Source organism: Zalophus californianus, chromosome 5 (genome assembly GCF_009762305.2).
Source record: "Zalophus californianus isolate mZalCal1 chromosome 5, mZalCal1.pri.v2, whole genome shotgun sequence".
Taxonomy (NCBI): domain Eukaryota; kingdom Metazoa; phylum Chordata; class Mammalia; order Carnivora; family Otariidae; genus Zalophus; species Zalophus californianus.
This window is the reverse complement of record NC_045599.1, coordinates 113,410,026-113,434,741: the sequence shown is the minus strand read 5'-3', so window position 1 is coordinate 113,434,741 and position 24,716 is coordinate 113,410,026. Positions and strand designations below refer to the sequence as shown.

General features: G+C 49.3%; 1 protein-coding gene across 2 annotated transcripts in view; it reads left to right on the top strand.

Annotated features, from left to right (window-relative positions):
- The window catches only part of ADRB2 (adrenoceptor beta 2), a 109,552-nt gene that overhangs the window by 80,448 nt on the left and 4,388 nt on the right, over positions 1-24,716 (top strand). The window contains exon 2 of one of the 2 annotated variants that reach the window (XM_027605154.2): positions 24,522-24,586. The exons of the other annotated variant lie outside the window; for it this stretch is intronic. Coding sequence (XP_027460955.1) covers positions 24,522-24,571 — 50 coding nt within the window. The 3' untranslated portion in view covers positions 24,572-24,586. Of the gene's footprint in view, positions 1-24,521; positions 24,587-24,716 lie in introns of those variants that run through there. 2 annotated transcript variants of the gene reach the window in all.

The following is a 24,716-nucleotide window of genomic DNA, read 5'->3' as shown; positions in this document are numbered from 1 at the left end:
GAAGAGAAGCAGGGCCAGGCGAGCTGTGCCCCCTGAAGAGTCAGTCGCTGGTTCTGTCTCTCCACACCGGGCCCCTCCATGGGGACTTCCCTCCTGCCCTTCAGACTTTTAATCCCTGCCGCTATCTGCAGTATCTTAGTGCCTTGCGAAGGGGAAATGACCCCAGAAGACCAGGGACTGGGTTCTAGGTCAGCCCCTCCTGAGATGTGTGTAAGCCTCCATAGCTTTTTCTTCCGTTCTGCTCTGTCAAAGAGAGGATATAACATCTGCTCTAAGGACCTTAGAAAAACAGAGGAGAACTATTTTTGAAATCTTCAAGGGCCACACAAGTGCAGGCTTACTTTTGGCCATAAACGTGACTATCGAGAGGCCCAGCATTTTCTCTCTCATTGGGGAATGGAAGGCCTGGTCCCCAGGTCAAAGAATCTCAGGCATCCAAGTAGCAGGTGGTTCAATCACCCTGGACTGGCTCAGCTTGTCCTGAAGGTAAACCTAATTCACGCCTTACACAGTGTCCCTGGGTTGGGGTCAGGGGCCTGAGCGTGATGCCAGATCCCGTCCCAGGAGCTCTTGCTGGATGCAAGAACACTTGGGGTCCTGTGACCCTGGGGGCTTTGAAGCCCTGATGTAGCTGAGGGGTTCAAGTGTGTACCTTTCCAGACAGGCCTTGGTTGAGTTTCTCTCTGCTGCTTATGGCTTCCCACACTTCAGTTTGCTCTTCAAGGAAACAGAGAGAGTTTGACTGACCTGCATATTAAAAGTTATGATGCCTGGGGACGCCTGGGTGACTCAGCAGGTTAAGTGTCTGCCTTCGGCTCAGGTCATGATCCCAGGGTCCTGGGATCAAGTCCCACATCGGGCTCCCTGCTCAGTGGGAAGCGTGCTTCTCCCTCTCCCTCTGCCTCTTACCCTGCTTGTGCTCTCTCACTCTCTCTCTGACAAATAAAATATTTTTAAAAAGTTATAATGCATGCAATGCATTTAGTTTTGTGAACATGTCACATGTTAGGCATTTAAAAAAATAATATTATTGTTATTGTTGTTGTCATTTATATTCCAGGGCACACATGTACACACACACACACACAGACACACAGACACACACACACAGACACAGACACACACACACACACACACACACACACACACACACACACCCTGGTCTTCTCTGAATTCTCTGAGTGCTTTTTCCACTTCCTGCCCTGTCTAGCCTTGCCTTGTCCTTCCTGTCTTCCTCTAACAACACTGCTAGACAACGATTTCTAAATTTACCTTATAATTTACCTAATTTTACTCAGTATTGCTCAGTAAATACCTCTGGAAACAAAGGTCTGGACAAACAAGTCTCTTGGTTAACAAGAGCACCAAATTCAAGCGCCATTATGGAACTACCTGGGCATCTGGGCAACATGGCACAGGAAATCGAGTCCCAGACTACTTAAGAGTTGAGATTTTTAGACCTGGCTTGGCCATGGATGAGAATTGCCAGAGGATTTTACATCTCTCGCATCTTAGTCTTCCTACCTATAAAACTCAACCATCTATTTTTTGTTTTTTATAAGCCTTTTCTTCTAGTTAGATAAAATTCTGTTTCTATAATAAATCTTCTGCAGAAGGTCAATATATACAATATATAACAGAATAACAGCTCTGGATATAGGAGGGGGCCAGATACCCTTTCTTGCCTTCCCACGGTCTTGCCCCTGCCCCTCATCCCCCAAGGGCACCCGTAAGCCTTCATAGAGTCCTGCTTACATAACTCTTTGTGCCTCTGTCCCCTCAGTAGTTGAATGGGGATAATAACCACCCCCCCACACACACACAGGGTTGGTTGTAAGAATTAAATGAGTTAACACAGATAAAGCCCTCAGCATAGTGCCTGGACTAAAGTACTCAGTAACTGTTAAACATCACTATTATTACTACCGCCACTTGATGGCTAAGGTGCCTCTCATGCAGAAACATTAGGAATTTGTGATCGTGCGGATGCGTCATAAACAGGCGCCCACGTCTACAAATTATAAATTCCCCCCACCCTCCATTGTACCCCCTCCACTGTCTTTATGGACACGGAGGAGATATGATGTTATTTTACAAGATGGATAAATTCCGTTTCTACGGAAAGCGTGTTCTACAAAACAACACTTCAATATTTTTTTCACTCCTTAATTTTTCTGACACACAGAGCTCCCATTCTGTATGCCGGGGTTGGGGCTGGGAATAAAAATAGAAGGGACAAGTAAAGAAAAAGAGAACTCGCATTAACAACGCAGCCAGTCTGTGTGTAATGCCTAGTGGCCCATGCCGTCATTTGTCCGGCAAATATACATTGTGCAATTACTACGAGCCGAGCAGCATGCTGAGCACGTGGTGACAAGGAAGAAAAGCCAGGCCCCAGTCCTGAGGAGCTGCTTTCTAAGGGGGTCAATAGGCACTGCATGGACAAGATGATTCCCCAGAGCTGAGGGTGCAGGAGGTGGAGTGGGGCACGGAAGGGCCACCAGAATGCAGAGAATAAGGTAAGACTTGCTTCGATTGGGTTCGATTCCAGAGCGGAACAAGGGTGTAACCCCAGGTGAGGTGGGGCTAATGGAACAGCATGTACAAAATTATTTATCTAAGGGATTTCCAAGAACACTGCCGTTTGCTTCTATTAATTCGCTCCTAGGAGGACACACACTGCTTTTTTTGGGAACCAACTTTTTGTGTTCTAAATAAGGTCTTTTATAAACAGTTGCTGAAGGGACACTGGACATAAGCAACATGATTTTAAAAGATCCTAGCATTAATCTTCTCTTCCTGAGTAATAGGCCAGAGTCTTGTTTCACAGAACTTTTCATTCTGGGAAGTTAGCCTGAAAAGTCTTAATTTCCTATAAGGGACACTGAGCATGACTTTCAATACAGAGCCCAGGAAAGAGCTGAAGATATGGGCAAGACCCGAGTTTGGACGCTAGATTCTTACTAAGAGAACTTCCTCCCTCTCAGCCCGTTTCTTCTTTGGTAAAATGTGGAGCCTGACACCACAAAACAGGACTATCGGGTGAGACAACAGATGGGAAAGTGACCTGGAAACATTAGGGCGTAGAGAAGCCGTTTGTATTTATTTTAATAACTTCCTTTCTCTCTTTGTTTTCCTTGCTCCTGGACGTAATGAAATTGGATCATTTTTATGGCCCCCATTTGTTTGTTTTGTTTAAGAAGGAAGGATCGATATCTAACAATGGCATTGCAATTCTCTCGGGCTCACGTGTCACCAAAGAATCTCCAATACAATCTGTCACAGAAGCCCATTCAAGCAAAGGGCCCCGTCGGGCTGATCCTAACAGCCTAAGACCCAAGGTGAGTAGGCCACCCCCCAATCCCCGCCCGCTTAAAGACAGCCACGCTGAGCCAGAGTCCAGTTTCCAGGACGCTACTGTCTGGCCCACACGTCCTGGAACTTTTAAGCCTAGAAAAGCTTCTGTCCTCCTTCCCGTGGTCCTCTCCTGCTCCCCTCCCCCCTGCCATACCAGCGCTCTCCCTCCCGTGCTTTTCACATCTGAATCCACCACTTACCACCGGTGTGTCCTCAGATTGGTTAAGATCTTGGCAACTCACGGGTTTTTGAATCCATAAGAAGGACGTGATAAAACAATCCACCCCCTAGGATAGTTTTCAGGATTTCAGTAGAGTACGCACCCTAAAGACTTCACACCATTCAAGGCAATTCTCGATACTCAGAAAGGGTCTATTATGGTTACCAGTACCCATGTTTCCTTCCTTCCCTCCTTCCCTCTCTTGCTTCGTTCTTCCCTGTTCTCTCACTAGCCTGGTGCCCTCCTTCCTTGCACGGCCCCTTCCTTCTGCTTTCCTCTCGTTCCCTGCCCTTGCCCTCACGTGCCCCCGCCTCCCCTCACCCCGACAGCTTCCCCAGCCATGAGTCATGGGAGTTTGCTCCCGCACTGGCTCCTAAAAGCCTCTGGCTAGCAGGCTGGCGGGCTGCAGGGGCAAGACACAGGCCCAGGGCAGGAGGTGCGGCTGCCAGGGCCAGGATTTGCCAGATGGAGCCAGCCTGGTACTTGACTTCAGGCTACTTCTAGGACTCGAACATGCATTTATGGAGTCACCGGCCATTATTTTGGGGAACCATAAGGGACCCAAAGTCCCTGAGGACGAGGAGAGGATAAATGTTGTATTGCCCATCTTTGCTAAAAAGGGAGAGAGATTGATTCTGGTCGTTTTAAGACATTCTTTTAATATCTGGGAAACTCTCCACTGAGTCTTCGCTCCATCTCAAGGGCAGGGGCCCTTGGCTGAGCCCTCAGGTTCTTCCTGGCTCCTTCTTTCATCCCTTGTTTCTTTTCCAGTTTGAATTTGGCATCCGACCCTGACACCCACTGACCTTTTCTCTCTCCTCTGCTGGACTCCCGGCTCCTGGAGGACAATCCTCTGCCCCATTACACCAAATTGTCTTGGCCCTTTGCCATGGGGGTTAGGACCATGTCATTTGGATTCAGACAGACCCGGGATTCAATACCGTCTCTGCCACTTTGTTCTCGTGACCTTGCACAGATCGGTCAATTTCTCTACGCTCATTTGCCCACATCCTCAAGCAACAAATACTCATCGAGCCCCTATGTCCCGGGCACTGTTGCCAGGTGTTGGATGTAGAGCAGTGAACGAGGCAGGCAACCTTTGCCCTCACACAGCTTTGAGTGGGAGAAAGAGACAAGTGAAATCACAAATGGACAATAACAAAATAATACATTGTGATGAGCATTATAAACGAGACACTAAGGGACTGAGAGCTAAACAATGTTGAAGGTGGGGAGCAGAGACCTCTAGGGTACAATAGACACAATGGCCTAGAGTGGCATTTCTCAACCTCAGCGCCTTGGACCTTTGGGGCCCGATATCTGGGGTGGGGAGGGAGGCACCCTGCACATTGCATGTTGTTTAATAGCACCCCCCGTCTCTACCTACTGGATGCCAGTAGCCAACCCCCTCCCGCATTGTGGCAAGCACAAAAGCCTCCAAGATATGGCAGGTGTCCTCCAGAGAGGCCAGAGGGGCCCAAACCACCCTCAGTTGTGTGTGGGTCACACAGATTTGTGTTTGGGTCTCCTGGCAGCCATTGACTTGCACTGGTGACTCCAAATCAGTCATTACACCCTGGGAGCCTCTTCGCTCCTGTGTGAAATGGGGTGTTACTGGAAGGAATCACAGCCAGCAGCGTTGTCATAGGGATAAAGGAGGTAACCACCTGGCCCTAGCAAGCCCTCAGCAAGCAGTGATTACCGCTGATGCCATCATCATTACATGCTGTCCTTCCAACCAGCCTCTGGCCCGTTGGGGACAGAACTGGCGTGGGATCTTGTCCAGGTCCCCAGCCCACGGCCCAGAGGCCAGAACTCCTCACTAACCTGGTGCTCTTCTGCAGCATGAATGTGAGCAATCCCCCTCAGACAGGGCAGAGGAGACCCTCAGGGCCAAGTCAACGACTGTGGTTTTGACCCCAGGGAGTCCCAGTTCTCACCGACTTCCTATGGGCTCAGACTGAGGCTTTTTTGGTGACGGAGAAGGAGGCTCCTCCCTGCCCCGCTCAAGTGAAGGCTGTGCTCTTTCGGCAGCTCATTCCCCCACAGGGAGTGGCCGATGAAAGATAATATTGCCTTTGGTCTTCCTTTTCTCCCTTAAACAATTGAAGGGGCCTTTCCTTTTCCCGTTTGGCTGGTTTGAAGCCCCTAATTTGCTGTTGCGCGTCAGACCTCGCCTCCGTGCCGGCTTTACGGCGCAGCCAGCGGACCAAGGCACGTTTGTTTTCAGCTTTCCATTGCCAGTCTGGCGGGGAGCGGGTTGACATCTCGCTGCCTCTCCTGCTCCTCCAGAGCACTTCATGGGACGAGTTTGCATCCCCCCCAGAACTGGATTTGAGGGAGTAAGAGTGTCAGACTTTCTCCAGCTCCCTAGTCTACTCTGTCAGGGAATGTGTGATCTGGGACACTGGGTGCAAATTCCATGCCTGTCCCCACCTTGTCGCCCCAAAACCACTTACAGATCTATGAGTCTAGGATTCATTTATCTTTACAGAGCCCCGAGTAATTCCTCCATGGGATAAATGAAAGCAAATCAAGAAGGGTGTCTGCCTAGCATTTTCCTCTCCTTCGGGATCATTTCAAATACTGTCCAGAGACCTCGCTCGTTCGTGTCTGTCAATACCTGCTCAAGCCCTTCACTGCTTCCAGATCCCGCATTGAAGCCATTTTGGCAAGAGCAGTAGGGTCCGATTTTAAAAATGGTATTTCCCCGAAAACTCTCATGTTTAAGCCATGGGGGCTACAGTAATGAGGAAGGCCCACCCACCTGTGAGTGCCATGGAATACTTGCACGGAAGTGCTCAGTGAGTGTTTGTTGAATGAGGACATGGCTTTGATGGGGAGACGAGAGGGCAAATGTCCATGGAACATCGGTCATGTACCCGGAACTGACTAAGCATCTAGGTACAAAAGTGAACAAGATGCGATCCTGCAGACAAAGCTAGTCTTGGCGGAGACGGGACTGCCTGCAGAAAATGTGGTGTCATTCAGGCAGTGCACAGAGAACGCTAGGTGCACACAGAGGGGTGGTACTCAGCCCAGGCTGGGGGTCCGGAGGCCTTCTGAAAAGAGATGATGCCCACCTGAGCCCTGAGAAGTGAGACTAAGTTAGCAGAAAGGATATTTAAGACAAGAACCCGAGGCATGCAAGGCCTGAGATCTGTGGGCACTTCAGCAACAGGGCATGACTAGAATGTGATGGAAAAGGCAGGAATTGGCCAAGGATGAGACAGTGGGCAGAGGGCTAGGAAATGAAGGCCCCGTGTAGCAGACACGCAGCGGCCCAGACCCAGCTGCTCAGCTGCCCCAACCCCCCCGCCCCTCCTGAGTACCCCCACCCTGCCCAGCAGCGGTTGGGGGGGGCGTCCCCAAGGCCTGGTCATCGGGCCCCGCTGTGGGGAGACACTGAAGGACGATGCTCACTCCAGAGCTCCCCAGCACGCTGCCTGGGATTTTGACTTCTGCCTCTGCCCAGCCCTGCATCTGCCCCTTTCCTTACCCAGGTGTTGATCCTGTATAAACATCTCACAGCCCAAACTCTGCCCCCGTGTCTGCTTCCGGTGACCCCAACTCTCTCCAGAAGAGGGGATTTATCTGACTGGTCAGTGCAGCAAACTCAGGGTTGTGGGCCCACCCTCTTTTTTCTCAGGATGGGCTCCAGCAGAGAGGGGACCACTGTCTAGTCTGTGCTCGAGGCCATGCAGGAAGTTCAGTGGGGCCAATTCTGGGCCTGCTGAGAAGCCTTTGGCGGCCCGGTCCTGGAGGCATGGAGGAAAATCAACCACAAGCCCATTCAGTCCCCATGCAAGCAGCACCCTACCCAATTGTAATCAGTAATAACTAGCATTTTAGTCTTCATCTATCTGACCCTCTGTTCTGAATGTGGGCAGCAAAGAAGGGTGTTATTTTCCAAGGCCTCTCAAATACCCCAACACTCACAATCCAATCCTTTAAAATGTCTTGATGTATCAATTTCTCAGCACTCAAAGAATATCAGTGTCTGCTGTGGGAGAAATAAATGGTCAGATAAATGTGTGTTGCTCTATCAAAAAATACAATCTCACCATAGGAATGCTGGCTGTATTATTCAGTGGGGGTTCTAGCTGTGCTCACCAGGGATGATGGACAGAAGCCTCAATTTAATTACGGCTTCAACATTCAATAATGTTGCCTTAGTGGTGAGCCACAGCATGTTTACCCAAGGGAGAAGCCGGTGAACTTAACCTTGGAGTATTTTGCATTAGGAATTCAGTGGAATATTTTGAGCCTGAGAACTACAGGACATTCTAATAAAAGATGAAAGGGTCTTTTCCTCTAATGTAAGAAAAAAAACGAGATGAACATCTTTCTTGGATCACCTGCTAGAGGTTGAATAAAATGGTAAGGTGTCCTCTTAAGGAGCATTAGGTAAGAAGTCCATAGACCTTGTTCCTGAGCCACTGCCATCAGGGACTTTCTGAATGACCCGACTCCAGATATTTTAACTCTCTCGGCTCATTTCCATATCCATAAAATTGCTGTGATACCTGACATGCTCTCCTCACGAGGGGCTTATGATCAAGTGTGGTATTTGATTATAAATCATACTAAGAGATATCATTTATTGGATGCTGGGTGCTAAAAACAATGCTAAGCACCTTTCATGGATTTTCACATGATGAAGTTGTTGCAATTGTCTCCATTTAACAGATGAGGAAATTGAGGTCCAGAGAGCTCAAGTAATTTTCCCAGGTTCTCACAGCTCATAAAAGCAGAGCTAGACCTTGAACCCAGATCACAGAACCCAGATCTATCTGATGCCAAAGCCCATGCTTTTATCCACCCTGCTGTCTGCTTTCTATGCTGAAAACAGCATGAGGGAATAGAAAAATACTGAGTGTCAGATATGTCCCTCACCCTGTCTCAGATGATTCATTAACCCTCTCTGGGAAGATAGAATAATGGCCCCCAAAGACGTCCACACCCTAAATCCTGGGACTTGTGAATGTGTTCTGATACATGACAAAGAGAAATTCAGGTGGCAGATGGAATTAAGCCTGCTAATCAGCTGAGCTTAACATGGGGAGAGTATCCTGGATTATTCAGCTGGGCCAAAGGTAATCACAAGGGTCCTTGAGAGTGGGGGGGACAGGCACAGGAGGTCGGGTGCTGTGATGGGAAAAGGGTTCATCCCATGCTGCTGACTTTGAAGCTGGAAAGGGGCCACGAGCCCGGGGAATGCAGGCAGCCCTTGGAAAGGAATGTAGCCCTGCTGGCATCTTGAGTTGAGTCCAGTGAGGCCTGTGTTGGACTTTTAACCTACAGAGCTGTAAGATAATAAATGTGTGTTGTTTCAAGCCAGTAAGTCTGTAGCAATGTGTTACCGCAGCAGTAGAAACCAATGCACCGTGCACCTGCTTGTAAATGGAAGGGTTGGGCTTAAAGCTGATTGCTCAGGCTCTTCAACCTCTGGCATCCTCCGAGTTTGGCTTTGTACAGTTCTTTCTAAAGCATGAGAAGAAGCACAGGAGTAAGTGACTTGCTTCTGGAACTTAATAGGCAACCAACCGGGGGCCGAAGTCTCAGCTCATGTCTACCCTACCCATTGTCCTCTGCCCCTCTCCTCCCCGCCCCGCCCCCCAACAGCAGAGGCCCCCTCCAGGTTCCTCAGGCTGACAGGCAGCTAGGTGGGTCTGGAGCCAACAGTAGAATAGAACAGCCAGCCGCCCTTTGATCCTCATACCTTTAGTTCCTGCAAAGCTGCCTAACGGACATCAGTCCAAAGTGGCTATTTACTTTAGAATATAAGGAGTGGGGGGTACTTGGGTAGCTCAGTCCTTAAGTGTCTGCCTTCAGCTCAGGTCATGATCCCGAGGTCCTGGGATGGAGCCCTGCATCGGTCTCCTTGCTCAGCGGGGAGCATGCTTCTCCCTCTCCCTGTGCCCCTCCACCCTGCTCATGCTCTTGCACTCTCTCTCTCTTTCAAATAAATAAATAAAATCTTTAAAGAAATAGAATATAAGGAGTGGGAAGAAACGTGAAGAACTGAGAGTGAGCAACAGGGATTCTACCCCCCTCCCTCCCTTCCACCCTCCCCCCCACCCCCCGCAGCTGCTCCATGTTCTGGATGCATTCCAAAGCTTCTTGAAACAGAACCCTGCCGAACAACACGTGAGTCTCTTGGTGGTCCCATATCACATTTTCAGGAGCCATAAGACACTTAAGTGGGAAGGAATCAGCCAGGTGCTGGGGCTGCTAATGATCAGCAAGAGGTCATTACCTAGGGCCAAGGTCTCCAGGCATTTTTTGGGGAAGGGGAAGTCTTAAAATGGACAACTGGAGACGGACTGGGAGGGGGTGGATAACTAAAAGCTCTGAGCAGAGAGGAGAGGGCACTTGAGGCCCGTGTCCCTCCAGGCTGGGTCTCCTATAGAGAGCCTGGCTGGGGGCACATGCAGGGGCTTGGACATCTCTGCAGGAAGAGACGTGGCCTTTGCCACCAAATCTGACAATTCATAGGAGCACAGGATGACAGACTTGGAGGCTGCAAAGTCTGCTCTTGTACCACCTTCTCTATTTTTGCCAGAAGCATAAGCCCTCCATGCCACTCTTTACAGTCATGTTTTCTTTAAATGACTCCATTTTTCCTTCAAGAAATTTATTTTTAAAGGACATTTTTTTTTATCAGCATCTATGGTAGAAACTGCTAGTGCTCCCCCTTTACGGTCTCCCTCCCTTTCCAGACACATGGGAAGAACGATAATCCTGACACCTTCTGCCCCCTGCACACACACCGCCTTCAGTTGAATGGAGGAGCCTTGTGATGGTCTTAGCCAATGGATTATGGAGGTAGTGGTGTGTATTTATTAAAAAAACACAAAATGATTCTATTTCTTTTTGTGCCAGTTTTGTATATTCCTTCGACGTATCCATAAGTCGATCGATTTTAGAAATATCTGGAAGTATCTGGAAATACCTACAGTATTACCTCTGGGAGGCACCCAGGAAGGAGAGGGAAGGGGGACAGTGATTAAAAAGAAGAAAGGACTTTAACTTTACCTGTATTAAGTTCCTACAATGAAAACATAATTGTGTATTACTTATGTAAGTAAAAGTTAATTCTAAGGCGCAGCAAAATTTAAAAAGGAAATACAGCAAGTAAGTTCTGTTGGAACTCTTTCTCCAAGCATCTGAGATGCCGAGCTAAAGGTTTGTGCTCGATGCCGCAGGCAGCCGGAAAGCTGAGGAAGGTGTGCGTATCACTGTGTCCGGCGTATCTGAGCTATGGGGTGCCTCCTGGGGGGTGGGGGACACGAAGACTGGATGAGTGAACATACACAGAGCGCCCCCAAGAGCGCCTGGACCAGTGGGCGCTTTGTCAGTGTGACCTGCTGCTCACTGCCCCCCGCTTCCCACTCCGGCCACATTGGCCTTTCCCGTGTTCATGAACGTGCCAGTGCCTTCTGCCTCAAGGTTTTCATACGGGCTGTCCCTATTCCTACCACTCTTTCCTTCCTCTCCTTCTCGTCCTTCAGAGCTCAGCTTAAATATTAGCAGCTCAGTGACGCCCTCCATGGCCTGCCCCTCGGAGCAGCTCCCCAGCCCACTGCGTGTGTCTGTATTCCTGATGTCCTTATACGCCAAGCATAGACCGTGCAATTTGTTTAGAATAAAGGGTAATGATTAGCCTAATCAGTAGCGTGTCTGTAGGAAGGCCATGGCCCTTAGGTGGTGGAGCCCTTGCTCCCTTGTGGCATTTGCTAACGCCCAGGGCAGCCTCCCTGATCCCCTACCTTACTGTACTTTTCCCTGCTAACATGCAGCAGCTGAGCCTGTGCAGTGCCAGACAGCCTGGGATCGAGGGGTGCCCGGTCACCTTACTTAGTGTTACTGCCCATCGCCAAGATCAGTTTCTTCCTCCACAAAATGAGGCTAATATTTTCTTCAGTGAACGGAACCTGAAAAAAAAAATGTTAGAAGTAATTTAGGCGAGAAAGGCAGAGGATACTTCAGGTGGTAGCCCAGAAGGGTTGAAATCAGGCGAAAGAATTTGTCAATCGGAAGAGATAGGAGCATGATTACATTATGCAATAATTCACATTATTCAGTGTAAGTGATGTTATTCAATATAATTATGATGGTCACAACTGATATTTATTAAACGGTTGCTATTAGGTTAAGTGCTTTCAAAGCATGGTTTCAATTAATCTTCACAAGCACTATTATTCCCACTTTACAGATGAAGAAATTAAGGTTCAGTGAGCTGGTCCAAAGAAACAACTAGAAGATGACAGAGCAGGGACTGATCTCAAGTCTGACTCCAGGGCCCCTGCTCTCAACCCCAACGGCAGGGGGTTCCTGAACTAGGCACTGTGGTCACTACTCCTCTGGGCTCGGAGCTGATCACCCACTCCCTCCCACAAGCTCTCTCGCTCGTCCTGTGGCAGTTGAATATGATTCCTGATAAGACATTGCAACACGTGCCTTATCTCTTGCAACTGTCAACTTCCTTTTGAGCCAACCCCTTTCCTATCTTTTCCTTTCCAATCCTTCCTGCATGCATCACCAAGTTAAAGTGCCTGAGCTCGGCCTTCATCATGGAAGCCAGCACTCCGCCCCTGCCAAGGAATGCCAGTGGCTCTGGGGTGACCTATGGCACAAGGCACCAATGAACGTGGTGACTTCTAAAGGGAGTTCCACCGTGAGGCCTCAAGAAGAGAGCAGCCGAGAGGGCAGGCCAGCTTCGTCTTTACTATACAAGTATGCCCTGCATAAAGTGTCAAACTTGGGACACTTACTGACGGAACAGCTTTGGGTGTAGATATCAGAGACCCAGGCTTGCTCTGGCCACGTCACTAAGTGGTGTCTCTGGGCCTCAGTCTCCCCACTGGGACTATGGAAATGACCAGCCTGTCTTACAGCACTGGTGGTGGGTCCAAGCAGAGACAGTGGACAAGACTGGTGGACACAAGCAAAGTATACATGAAGTGTACATGTCAACAAACCCAGGAAGAATTAAGATTAAAAGCATCACCTCTCTCTAGCATTTGAAACAATCTCTTTTCCCTTCCTTCCACACATCTCGGCTTCCATCAATGCCGATCTCCTGTTCGGCCCGTTTCGTCTTCCTTGCCCCTCCGGATGCCATCTCCTCCCTCCCCATCAATGCAAATTATAGATCTTTGGGCCTTAAATTGTCCTCTCTGATCCAACAGCCTGGCTGCTGATTTAGCATGACCTGGAGTAGCCACCAGCATAGACGCACCTGTCACTTCTATGCTTGTTTACGTGGTCTGGATCCTCATCACCTCCCTGTCTCTTCCCCAGAGATCTCTGGCCAACCCACAACAGGCAAAAGCTGAATGGGTCAACATCTCTATTGTTACACCTCTCTGCTCAAAAGCTGCCAGATGAGGCGCCACATGAGGGTGCCCACAGCTCTGAGGACCGCTGTCCTGCTCTGGGCCAACCTAGCTCCCTGCTGCCACGGTCTCATGAAAGGGAAAGGGTGGATAGGCCAGCAACTAGAGGGACAGGCCAAGGAGCTTAGGGTTCTGATTAAAATAGTCCTTGTCAAAAGCCCAGACACTGGCATGATGAAAGCCCCCCTCCTTTTTTTTAGCCCGGAATGAGGGGGACCAGACCATTCCCTAACCCCACAGATGGTTATCCTGGGCAGGAACCATGGCTCCTCAGCAATAGCAACCTCAAGGGCATCAGGTTTTTAGCTTCATTTAGCTTTAGCCAGGGCTCACCTGTCCCAGGTGGTTGTGATTATGAATAAATAAATGCCTTAACCTGGAGGAGCTTAACTCTAGGCTTTGAAATTTAATTCCTTGTACCTTCCGCCACAAATGACCCCGTCTCCCCATTGCTGAAAACAATGACTGCCGATCTTCCGCAAAGCTGAATTCTAGGTATTTTAAATTAGTTAATTAATTAATTAGTTCGTGAGGCATAAATAAATGTGACCCTCGTTTAGGAAAATTAACACAGGTGAAAGAACTCCACTGCGGTGAAAATCCACATCACAAATGGTTGACTCCTTAAAGTGAGATCCCTATTCCTGTTGGGAATATAATTTGAATGACAAAAATTCAGTTTAGCCACAACTTTTCTGGAATACACATGATAGAACATAAACCAAGGACAATTGGAAGGCTGAGTGTCATAAATCCTCTCTACAGAAAGATGGCAGGCAGGGCAGTGATCCCCAGACCTTCACGTGCATCCGAATCACCCGGAGAGTTCATTAGCATGCAGGTCTGGGGGACTTCCCCCAGATCTACCTGATCATCATTTGGGGGATGAAGCCCAAGCAGCTACATACTTAACCAGCTCCCCAGTGATGGGGAGCAGGCAATCTGAGCCACACAGAGAGAGGCCCTGGGCTAGGTCTTGAGGTGGCCGTCATCCTACACCTGAACCAAGTTTCCCCAGAGCTTGTAAGTTTGGAGGTTCAGCCCCTGGCACACGCTCAGTCAGAGGCCATCAATTCTGATGCCTTTTCTCAACCAAGAGTTGGACCTCAAGCTCCTGTGACTGAGAGCCTCATACACGAGCACCCTAGGTATCTAAGGTACCAGTTCCTACAGGCAGAAGCTCGGGATTGAAATGCTCTGCAATTACACAGATGAGGGAGCAGAGGACAGAAAGGGGAAAGGACTTGCCCAGCAGCGTGTGGCAGCCGGCTGGACAGGTGGGCAGAAGGCCCTGTCTGCTGATCCCTCTGCCAGTGGCTGCTCAGCCTCTACGTCTCCAGTAAATGGCCCTTCCTTCCAGAGTGAGCTCAAGAACCAATCAGGTGCCCTTGTTACCTCCTGCCCCCAGGCTCCGACTTTCTTCTCTGCACTAATCATAGTTAGTAACTATGTATTATTTCTCAATGTTCTTCCCAGCTAGACAGTGGACTCCATGAGACAGGGACCTCTTTTATACACTGGAATTTCTAGCACCTTACATAGGACTTAGCACAGAGTACAAAGTCAATAAATATTAATTGGAAGGATAGACACACAGAAGTTACAATTGTCTCTCCTACATAGTGGAAAAGAGGAATATTGAAAAGGAGAGGGGTTTGCCCATAGCTAGGAACAAGTCTGTGCCATGGGGCCAATGAAGGCAGAGGAGACGCTCTCCCGCAGGCCCCAGTATCCAGGGATGGATCAAACAGTCTCTGGCAAGGCTATATTTTTAAATTTTATTTGATGAGTCTAGGGCATAGACGGAAGAGAAAATGAGGGAGATTCACCCTTCCCGTTCTCCAAAAGGGGCCGGGGGGGGGGGGGGGGGGTCCCTGAGGCCACCCAGCTTTATGGTTTCACATCGCCCTCTAGTGGCCAGGATACGTCCCCAGAGGGTGTGACGTTCATCAAAAAACCGCTTAAATAAATTTATAGGTAGGCCTGGCCTGAGTATAATTAATCATTTACATATAAACGAAATGTATTAAATCCGTTGAGATAGTCATGGATCCACTCAACAACTAAGCGCCTTGCCTAACACACGCCTGGAACAGTGTCAGCTAAAAGGAGGTAGCAAGGAGCGTGTCGGATGTATCCCCTGCGCCCTCCTGTCTTAGAGGAGGACTGGGGCATTCAGTAATCACACAAAACTGGGTGGAAGCTCCCTGTTACAAGTGTCGGGAAGAAAATATACAGAGCATGAATAGAAAATATAACAAGCGATGGGCCCTCTTCAGGAAGACTTCTCTGAAGAAATCAGGCTTAAGCTTAGATGGGAAAGACGAGAAAGAATTAGCAAGGCAAAAGTGAGGAGTGGGTGGGAGGGAAGGAAAAGGCAAAGAATCCTAGGCAAGGAAGAGTTCTGTGAGCCTGAGCTCGAGAAGACCAGGTGGCCAGGGGCGGAGAAGGGCGCAGGTTGAGGCTGAAGAAGTGGGTTTGTGTTATTACTCCCACCTCTTTCCCGTTAATGTGGGCACTGAGGCCCAGAGATGGGACATGAGTTGCTTGTGGTGACATGGCTCCCGAGTAATGATGGAGACGTAGAGGGTGGCCAGGGCGGATACCGCAGGATAGAAAGAGCTGTGGGGTCGGCCAGACGACTGAGGAACTGCGTGGCCTGAGAATGAAAGAGGGAAGCCCACAGCTCATCCAGCCCAACATGCACTCAGGTGACAATGGCTGGAAGGTACTTGCAAGGTCGCCTCAGCCTCCTGCCCATCCGACAAGTGAGAAAACGCCTGGAGAATGGAGACTGGTGTCGCAGGGAATGGCAAAGCACCGGCTCTCCCGCCTCACGTGTACTCAGGCCTGGAGAACTCACTGTGGCCGAGATGCTCCAACCTGGTGGCCCAGCCTCAGACGAAGCTCCAGTTCTTCGGAAGGACTCCCCCCCACATCTCCTCAGAATGCTCCCTCTCAGCCTCTGAGTACTTCCGTCCTGGGACCCATCCGCGACCACCTCAGGGGCGGGACGCTTCAGCATCCACATGGACAAGCTACCCATCCGCCCGACCCTGCCCTCCAAGCTGCCCCAGCCCGGACCCACCAGCAGCTGCCACACTCAGTACCTGCCATGGCCCTTGGCATGCTGTGCCCTCCCTCCCTGTGGGGCCTGCCCACAGACCCTTCTCCCTCAGACCACTCTTCTCCGTTCTCACAGCCTGGCTGACGGCCGCTCATGCTCTGGGTCTTAGCTCGGCCATCATCTTCTCCTGGAGCCCCTCTGCTGGACTCCCCCGTCAGAGCCCCGACCTCACTGCGTTCTCCCGCAGACCTGAGCACCCAGAGGTCAGGGCTATGTATATCTCATTTTCTTCTGTGTCCCCTGCAGCTAGCTCAGTGCCTGGCACTTAGAAGGTGCCCAGAACTATTCCTTAAACAAATAAATGAAGGCAAGTAGGTTACCCTAACCCGAATCGCCTGCTATTCACCGCCCCACGCGGCCTTTCTCAACCCCATCAGTCCATCAGCCTCCGCCCTCTGACATCTAAAGAGGCCTGCTTACTGCAATCTTCTGGTCTGAGAGAAAGAAAACCATTCCATCCCAGCCCAGGCAGCAACTCATCAACGGTATCACTAGTGGCAACTGCTGGTGTCCCCCAGTCTCCCTGGGGAAAGCGGAGTGAGAAGCAGTAAGGAGCTGTCTGCATTTTAGACTTCTCAGGCTTTCTATCTGCCACCAACACTTGTTATCTGGGGGAATGCACTTGAGAGGTGGATTTTCTTTCTTACCACTTCCAAGCATTCTGAGGTTTGGCTCTCTCTGGGTGAACCTGCAAACCAGAACAGACCTCAGGGCCAAAAACCCTGGATAAGGTGGCTCCACAAAGAAGCAGCTTATCCCCCGGCTTCCTGGCAAAAGGGATCCTGGTGGCTCTGTTCAGTCAAGGGCACCTATCTATGAAGGTCTACTATGCTCCAGGATGTGGCCGGTGCTTTCAATCAGTGGAAGATAGGCTTTTAGAGCTCCCACTCTAGCAGGAAGTGCAGAATTAAGCAACTTATTACATTATTTGAGCACAGTTGAGATGTAGACCAGGGAGGAAATGGGCAAGGTACCAGGAGAACACAACCTGAGTGGCCCGGGCTCACCTGGGAGGTCAGCAGCTGCCCCGAGGCTGGGACCTTCCAGGACCTTCCGGTTGAGAGCTAAAGGATGAGTAGGTGTTCGTTAGGCAAAAAAGCAGAGTGTGTGCACCTGTGATGTGTGTGCGTGCACGTGTGATGTGTGTGCGTGCACATACTTGTGGGTGCACGCAAACACGTGTGAGCAATAGCCATTGGTGTAGTGTGTGTGCGTGTGCACTTGGCCCTCCTTCCCACCACACTAGGTTGTCTTGATGCAGATTTCAGGGCTTCTCTGCATGGAACAGTGGTTCTCTGTACATTTTTGGCTCGCAGATCGTATCAATAACAATAACACCAGCTGGTCCACGTTAACTGTGTGCCAGCCATTGTACTAGACCCTTGCTGTGTGTTCTCTCATCTACCCCAGCAATGCCAGGAGGCAGGCATGACTGCTGTCCCATTTTGCAGAAGAGGACACTGAGGCTCAGGAAGAAGAAGGGTCTTTCTCAAGGTTGCCCAGCAAGATAGCTCTGGAGCTGTGATTGGAACATGGGTCTGTCTGACTTCGAAGCGTGAGCTCTAGTTCACTGAGCAATCCTTCCCATCAGGAAGGCAAGGGCAACAGTGGAGGCCCACATGGCAGGTGCCCCCCCATCCCGACACCCTCCCAGCAGTGAATGGAAAAAGTCTTCAGTGAAGCCCTGTCCCAGTTCAACCGCCAAGTCCCCCTGTGACCTTGGTAACGTCCGTCCTCCTTCGTGGCTCTCAAGAGCTTCCTGAGCTCTGCTGTTCCACTGTGATAGCTTGGCTCCCCCACCCACACACTGTGGGCAGATCACATAAGCTCTCCGAGGCTGTTTCCTCATCTCTAAAGTGAAGCTAGCAGCAGCGCTCCCCAGACAGGCTGTCGTCGGGATTAACGGCTCACGCACACAGAAGTCTCAGCCCACTGACTGCCTCATCATGCCTGCTCAGCAAACTGCAGCTGTCCCTGGTGCCAAGAATCCAACGGACCTGGGTTCAAATGTCCCCTTGTGCCTTCTCATGGCCATGTGACCTTGGCAAGAGCTACTTTACTCTCCAACTTTCCTTGCTCATAAAACAGGAATAAAAATAGTACCTACTTCATAGGTTTGTTGGAGGAATAAATGAGATAATGCCCAAGCACAAAGGGATTGCCCTGCAAATGGTAGCTCATATTATTATTTGCCTGTATTGTGCAATATGAGAAGTCAGGATTATTCGGGGTCTGATTTTGTTCCAGTTCAGTGTTTTAGAAGAAAATGTAAGGAAGCATCTGGCTTGACCATGTTTGCTAGAAATTGGTTTGTAAAAATTTTTTTCTAAAACCAGACCTGACTCATGGGTCAATGGAAAGTTAGTTTTCCTTTGGCTCTGAGGCCAAGAGGTTCAGTGCAGTTTATTCTGGTACTAGCTCACAGTTTTGTTAGGTTCAAGGCCATGACCATGAGTAAGTAATTCACTCTTGCCAGAAACTGTAATCACGGTCATATTCTAAATATTTATCCTGCAAGAAACCAAACCTGCCCAACATTCTGGGGCCACAGGTGCCACTCACGGGCTCAGTGGAGTTCATTCACTTATGCAACTCACTATTGTTGACTATGCACCAGCTACCAGCCACCGGGCGCTCGGTATGCTGGTGGCTGAGGGGACGGAAACCCGTGGGAGGCTTGGCTGATTTGAGAGAACACTGAATCAGAGCCCTCGGGGACGGTAGCTGCTCCCGGGCGGAGCAGAACCCTGGAGAGAAAGCAGGCGTCGGCCGGTGTGGCCTGTCTGAGCTGGGACAGGCCCTTGGGGGTCGTCTCAATCAACACATGCACTTGACAGTTGGGGAGGCAGAAGGAAAGGGTCACAAGAACCCCCGAGATCACAAAGCTGCGATAGACCTCTACTCTCCTGACTCCTAGGGCACCGCCTCGCACCGTGAGCCCGCTCCCTTACTCCCAGATACCACAAGGTGTCAGGTCCACCTCACACAGAACCATGAGTCCTTGAGACAATTTAGCCCACAAATCACCCCAAACATCGACAGTAAGAATAAAAAAGCAATCTCACTAACAACAGTATGTACTGACCATTCAGTGCCAGGTAGTTTGTGAAGAATTTTAGGTGCCTATCCTTTAATACTCAAAACCACCTCATTGGGATGGTCATTCTTATGCCATTCTATGGAAGGGGACACTGAAGAGGACACTGAGGCTCAAAGAGGCTTTTCCCACGGTAACACACACAGAAGTCACCAAACCATACTTGAATTTAATTCCGCCTGACTCCAAACCCAGGCCGCAGGACCACCAAGCTATGTCCCTCGGTAGGATACAGGGTGCAGGGGACAAGCCCTGTACTACCCTCCTTCTGAGCTCATCCAGGCTGTCGATGGTTTGGTGTCTGCGTCTTCTTAGGAGGAAGAAAGAGGAGTGGGTGAGCAGTAGGGAGGCTTGAAATCCGGACCTAGGATTGAGCAGCCGCTAAGATCCCGGCCAGCTCCGGGTGGTAAAGATGGAGTGATAGAGTGCTCCCTGTCTGGTGAGGAGCTGGATGGACAGCCGTACAGACTGTTCTGGTGCCTTTCCCAGGCTCAGTGTGGCGCCAGATGCTATGAGGTAACTTGTGTCGTGTGACATGGAGCAAACCATTTCCTGTTCTCTACAGAGGGGACACCAGAGAGCGATTAAACCCAGAGCCTCTGGAGCCAGACTGCCCAGAGTTAAATCCTGGCTCTGCTCTCACCCGATGCGTGACCCCATGTGGGATTAGCATTTACTGAGTGTTACTTGCCTATTCTGTAAAATCGAGATAATAATACCTATTTTATAGTGTTATTAGGAGGACTAAATGAGTCACTACTTGGAAAGCACCCAGAACAGTACCTCACACAGGGTAAGAACTATATACATTTTTGCTAGATTTTTAAAAAATTATTCAAACGAGCTAATAGTACCTGATTGTTTGAATGAAGACAGTTGCTACAAAATAACAGAATGCCTGACAAGTGGCTTTAACAAGAAGGTTTTATTACTTCCATAATGAGAACCCTTTGAAGGGCAATAGTTCCAGGTGCAAGGATATCTCCAGCAACGTGGGACCTTCTCATCCTTCCTCCCAATATCCTCTGCATATCACTGATGCTTCCCCTCATGTCCCAAGATGGCTGCAGCAGCTCCAAGCATCACATCCTCACAAACTCACACCCAGAAACAGAAAAGAAGGAACATGGGGATCTCTCTTGAACCTATTGCTTTCTTATGAAGAAAGGAAATATTTCCTAGAAACCTCCCAGAAGACTTCTCTTATCTGACATTAGCCAGAACAGGATTATGTGATTGCCCTGGTCCAATTTCTAGCCCACTGCAGAAGGCTAGAAAAGCACGATTCTGCTATTTTCAGTCACTACCTACAACTGGGCTCTACGGCAGAGAGGATGGGAGGAAGAAGAGCTGTTGAATGAGCAACCAACCTGGCTTGCAGAATAATCTTGAGAAGGAAACCAGAGAAAAGGTACATGAATGGTGTGAAACCTACCTGCACACACTGAAGATATTGTTCTCATAAATAATAACAGCAGTGCTAATCCCTGCGACTTGGAGGTACAGTCTCCAGAAAAGCAAGATGCCAGTAATTCTAGGTAGTCCCGTTCTTTCCCTATGGATGTGGCAGGCAAGGAAACATGAAAGGAAGCCAACTGCCTCATGACCCTGACCACTACCACTGACATTATATGACCTCACAATAACCCAGACCCAGGGAACAATTGGTCACCAACTTCCCCTCTCAGTTCGTAGGTATAAATAAAGCCTGGAGGGGAAAAAAAAATAAAGTTAGTTTAAGAAATGGTTTTCTCTGAGAGGAGAAAACTTTTGTTTAGAAAACACTTTGATGGGTCATTTTGTAATGAAAAGTCAGCCCTCCGGCCAGGGTCTAGGTCGGGGATCAGCTAACTTCTTCTATAAAGCGCAGGATAGTAAATATTTTAGGCTATGTAGACAATATAACATTTTTGCAATGCTATACTCTGCGTAATGTGAACACAGCCATGAACAATATGTCAACAAATAAGTATGACTGTGTTCCAATAAAACTTAATTTATACAGGCAGGTGGAGGGCCACATTTGGCCCTCAGGTCACAGTTTGCGAAGGCCTGCTCTACATGGCAAGTTACATAAGACAACAACCTTGGCTACAGGTTTTAAACTCCAATGCAGGGGAGTCTATGCAGGTGTAGAAGTGAAGCAGGCTGGGTGGGGTCTGTGGCAATGTGGAGAACACGTGACTCATGCAAAGGGGGCAGTTGCAAAAACCAATATTGTCAGATCCTCCCACTTTTCAAGCAAAGCAGAAATGCAGCTCTTTCTATCTTCTCATTTTTAAGTGTCAGCAATCAATTCAAATTTTAAATCTGACGACGCAGACCAAACCAAACCCATCTGGGGACCAGCACAGCTTGGGGGCAACCAGTTTGTGACCTCTGGCCTAGAAGATCATCCTTCTTGAGCAACGTGCTTTGACAACCAAGTACACATGACACATGTGAGTGACACAATCCAGGAAACTTAGCACAAAGCCAGTGTGACCTATTGCAAATGGAATGCATCGTGGCTACCATCCTGCCTGGGTGGCCGGCCGTATGTCAGGCCTCACACAGAAAAGACAACAGTTAGCCAGCCTGTGCTGTATTTCTCTTCCTATCTCGCTCATGTTTCCCTTTGCATGCATGGTGGGGCATCACCAGGGCTCTGTGACATCAGGTGCTGAGGAACATTCCTCATCCAGACCTCCCTTACGTTCCTCAGAGGAGCAATGTGGTCATGTGTAGAAAGGTACTTTGCAAACCATAAAACTACATACGTGTCACCTTTCTGGCTTCCAGAGCCCCAAATACTAAATTAAAGGTTCTGATAAGGAGTATATTTTTTAGAGAGACGTCAAGATAGCCCAACAGCAGGACAGACGCAAAGCAGAAGGACTCAACAAGATTGCTTGCTGGTACAAAGCCCTTAATCTGTGTCTGAATGGCCTCTGAGGAAGCCCAGGCTCCACCCAAAAGCCCCAGGCCGCAGACAGCTCAGGGGATCCTTGGCTGTCTTTCAGCTACTGTCCTCACCTAGTCACTGACTTTGTTCGTCCCACCCGTTCCTGTAAATCCGAGGAGCCCTGAGTTCCTCTCCCGCCCCACTCACCTCTCCATCATCCGGTCTTCTGCCCTTGTCTGCCCAGAGCTTCAGCTTTAAAGGATACACTTTGCTCTTCTCTCTGTAAACCCCCCTATTGATTCCTTCAGCCATTTCTGGGGGAAGAGAGAGGAGGGTGAGACAGAGATGGAGGAAAAAAGATGCAAACTTCTTAGCTCAGATGTCATTCAGACGTATGACCACCGAACCCAATCCAGTTCAAATCAGACACTGCCGGGCCAGCAGGTGTCCAGTGTTGCTTTGTCCGATGCTTTCTCAATAGCTGTTATTCTTCAGAGATGTCTCGGGGACCCAGGTAGGAGAATTAATTCTAGGAGATGCCGCAGGTCAGGGGTGACTTCAACAAAGCAGCTCCATCTTAGTTCTTTTGTATATTATAGTCCCCCGTAAAACTATGATCTAAAACCTGACTCCATTGCTAAAAAAAAAAAGGTTTGAAAGCCCCTCTGCTGGCCACGGTGCCTAAAGCAGAAGGAAGGAGCCAAGCCCCTACACCAAAGAAGCCAATAGGATTGCCTACGGTAAGCAACATCTTCTGGCAAAGGGCAATTCAGGAAAACTCGGGCCAAATTTTTGTTGAAAATAAAAATAGCTTTGTTGTGTCTCATATAGGAAAAAGTTTCACACAATTCAAATTACCTACTTAGTTGATAAAGGAGACTAACAGTGAGGAAATGAGTATCACTTTGTAGCCACTTAGATAGGAATATCTGTTTATATTTTCTTAATGGCGGTACAGGGGACCATTTCTAATCTTGCATCTGCAAGTAGATTGTCAAGTGTTTCTCGAAGTCACCAGGAGGGCTAGCTCATCCCTGCCAGGCGGTAGACCATGCTGGGGCCACGCCGGGGACTGCACGGGGCAAAATCTCTTGGCGTGTCCCCGCTCCTGGGATCTCCACCTTGTTGCTCAAGTTCGTATTTCTTCTGTGTAATCTGCAGATTTCTGCCAGGGAATTGGAAACCCCGGGTCTCATGGACAAGCCAGGGGCCTCCTCTGGCAGGGCTGTGTGACGTGGAGCCCCGGGGAGAGGCAGGCATGGGTAAAGGGATGTGTTCTGGCTGCTGAGCCCAAGTCCACCAGCCCTCCACGCCCTGCTGCTGACTCAGCTGCCAGCTCAAGCCGACAGCTAATTTGGGAGGGGGGTTTGCAGGTATGAACACTGACCAGCTCTGAAAGAACAGAAAAGGAATTAATCATATATTAGAATCCTATATTCTCAGATTTTCAGGAGCTTACAACCTCACGCCGAGGAGGAAACAGAGAGGCACAAATATTGTGTAATTGCTAGGTTCATGGGCTCTGGAGGCAGGCAGACCTGAACTCAGGACCACCCAAAGACTTCGGCTAAAAAGCAATTTGCTGGAGGGCATGGGGCAGCTCATAGACAGAAGACAAGAAAAGGTTTAGGACAAACCCAAGGCAGGTAGCAGAAGTTATCTGGCTATCTGGTCCAAAAATGAGCTGCAATCAACAAGTCCTGAGGATTTCTTCTGCTCTCAGATGATAAGTTCAGGATTCCAAGCCCTGGAAGAGAGAAATTCCCATTGGACTTTCCCTTGCCTCACCAGTGTGATTTGAAGAAAACCTTGGGCACCGTAGACATCTGATTTACCCCCAACAAGACCAAAACACTGAACATGACGGAACTCCCAAAGGGAAACCAGGGGCTCTTGGCATATGGGAAAGCTGCCTGGGACCATAAACATGGACATCCCACAACTGTGCACCTGCCATAGGCCACTCAGAGGAATGACAGAGACATCTACATCTTGCCTGGCACAGAGTGAGCCTTTTATTAACCCTTAGTGCCTTCCGTTGTCACTTGTGCTCCTGTGTGGAGCTAGATCCCCTCTACAGCATGCCTAACCACTGAGACCCCTTCCCCTTGGGAATCGTGGTTCTAGGTTCCTTAAATGTACAGGCCAATTGGCTGGAAACTTTCAGAGATTTTACTGACCATGCCATTGAGCACCCAACGGTATCCGGGATGGGACAGACCATGGCTCAGAAAGAGAATTTCACGTAGACTTTATTCTCCCCATCATTCCAGCAATGTTCTATATGCTGGCCTCTAACCCAAGCAGTCTGAGTAAAGTTTTTGGTGCTGAAAGCTTAGTTAGCTTCATCACACCCCGAGGTCAGGAAAGGAGATCCAGAAACCCTTTCAGAAGACACAGCCTTAGAGACCTTATCTCCTCTTACTATTCCACAGAGACCCGAGCAGATTCCTTGGACCCTCCAGCCAGACCTCGAAAACTCTAAAAGCATGTGCCAGACAGGGGATGCCCGCCCACCTGCTTCACTGCTCCCAACTACGCCTTGTTAAAGGGCTGCTGCGAGACTCTGGCTTCTAAAGACATGGTGGCCTCACTTGAGGCATCTTCTGCCTTCAAAATCAATTATGCAG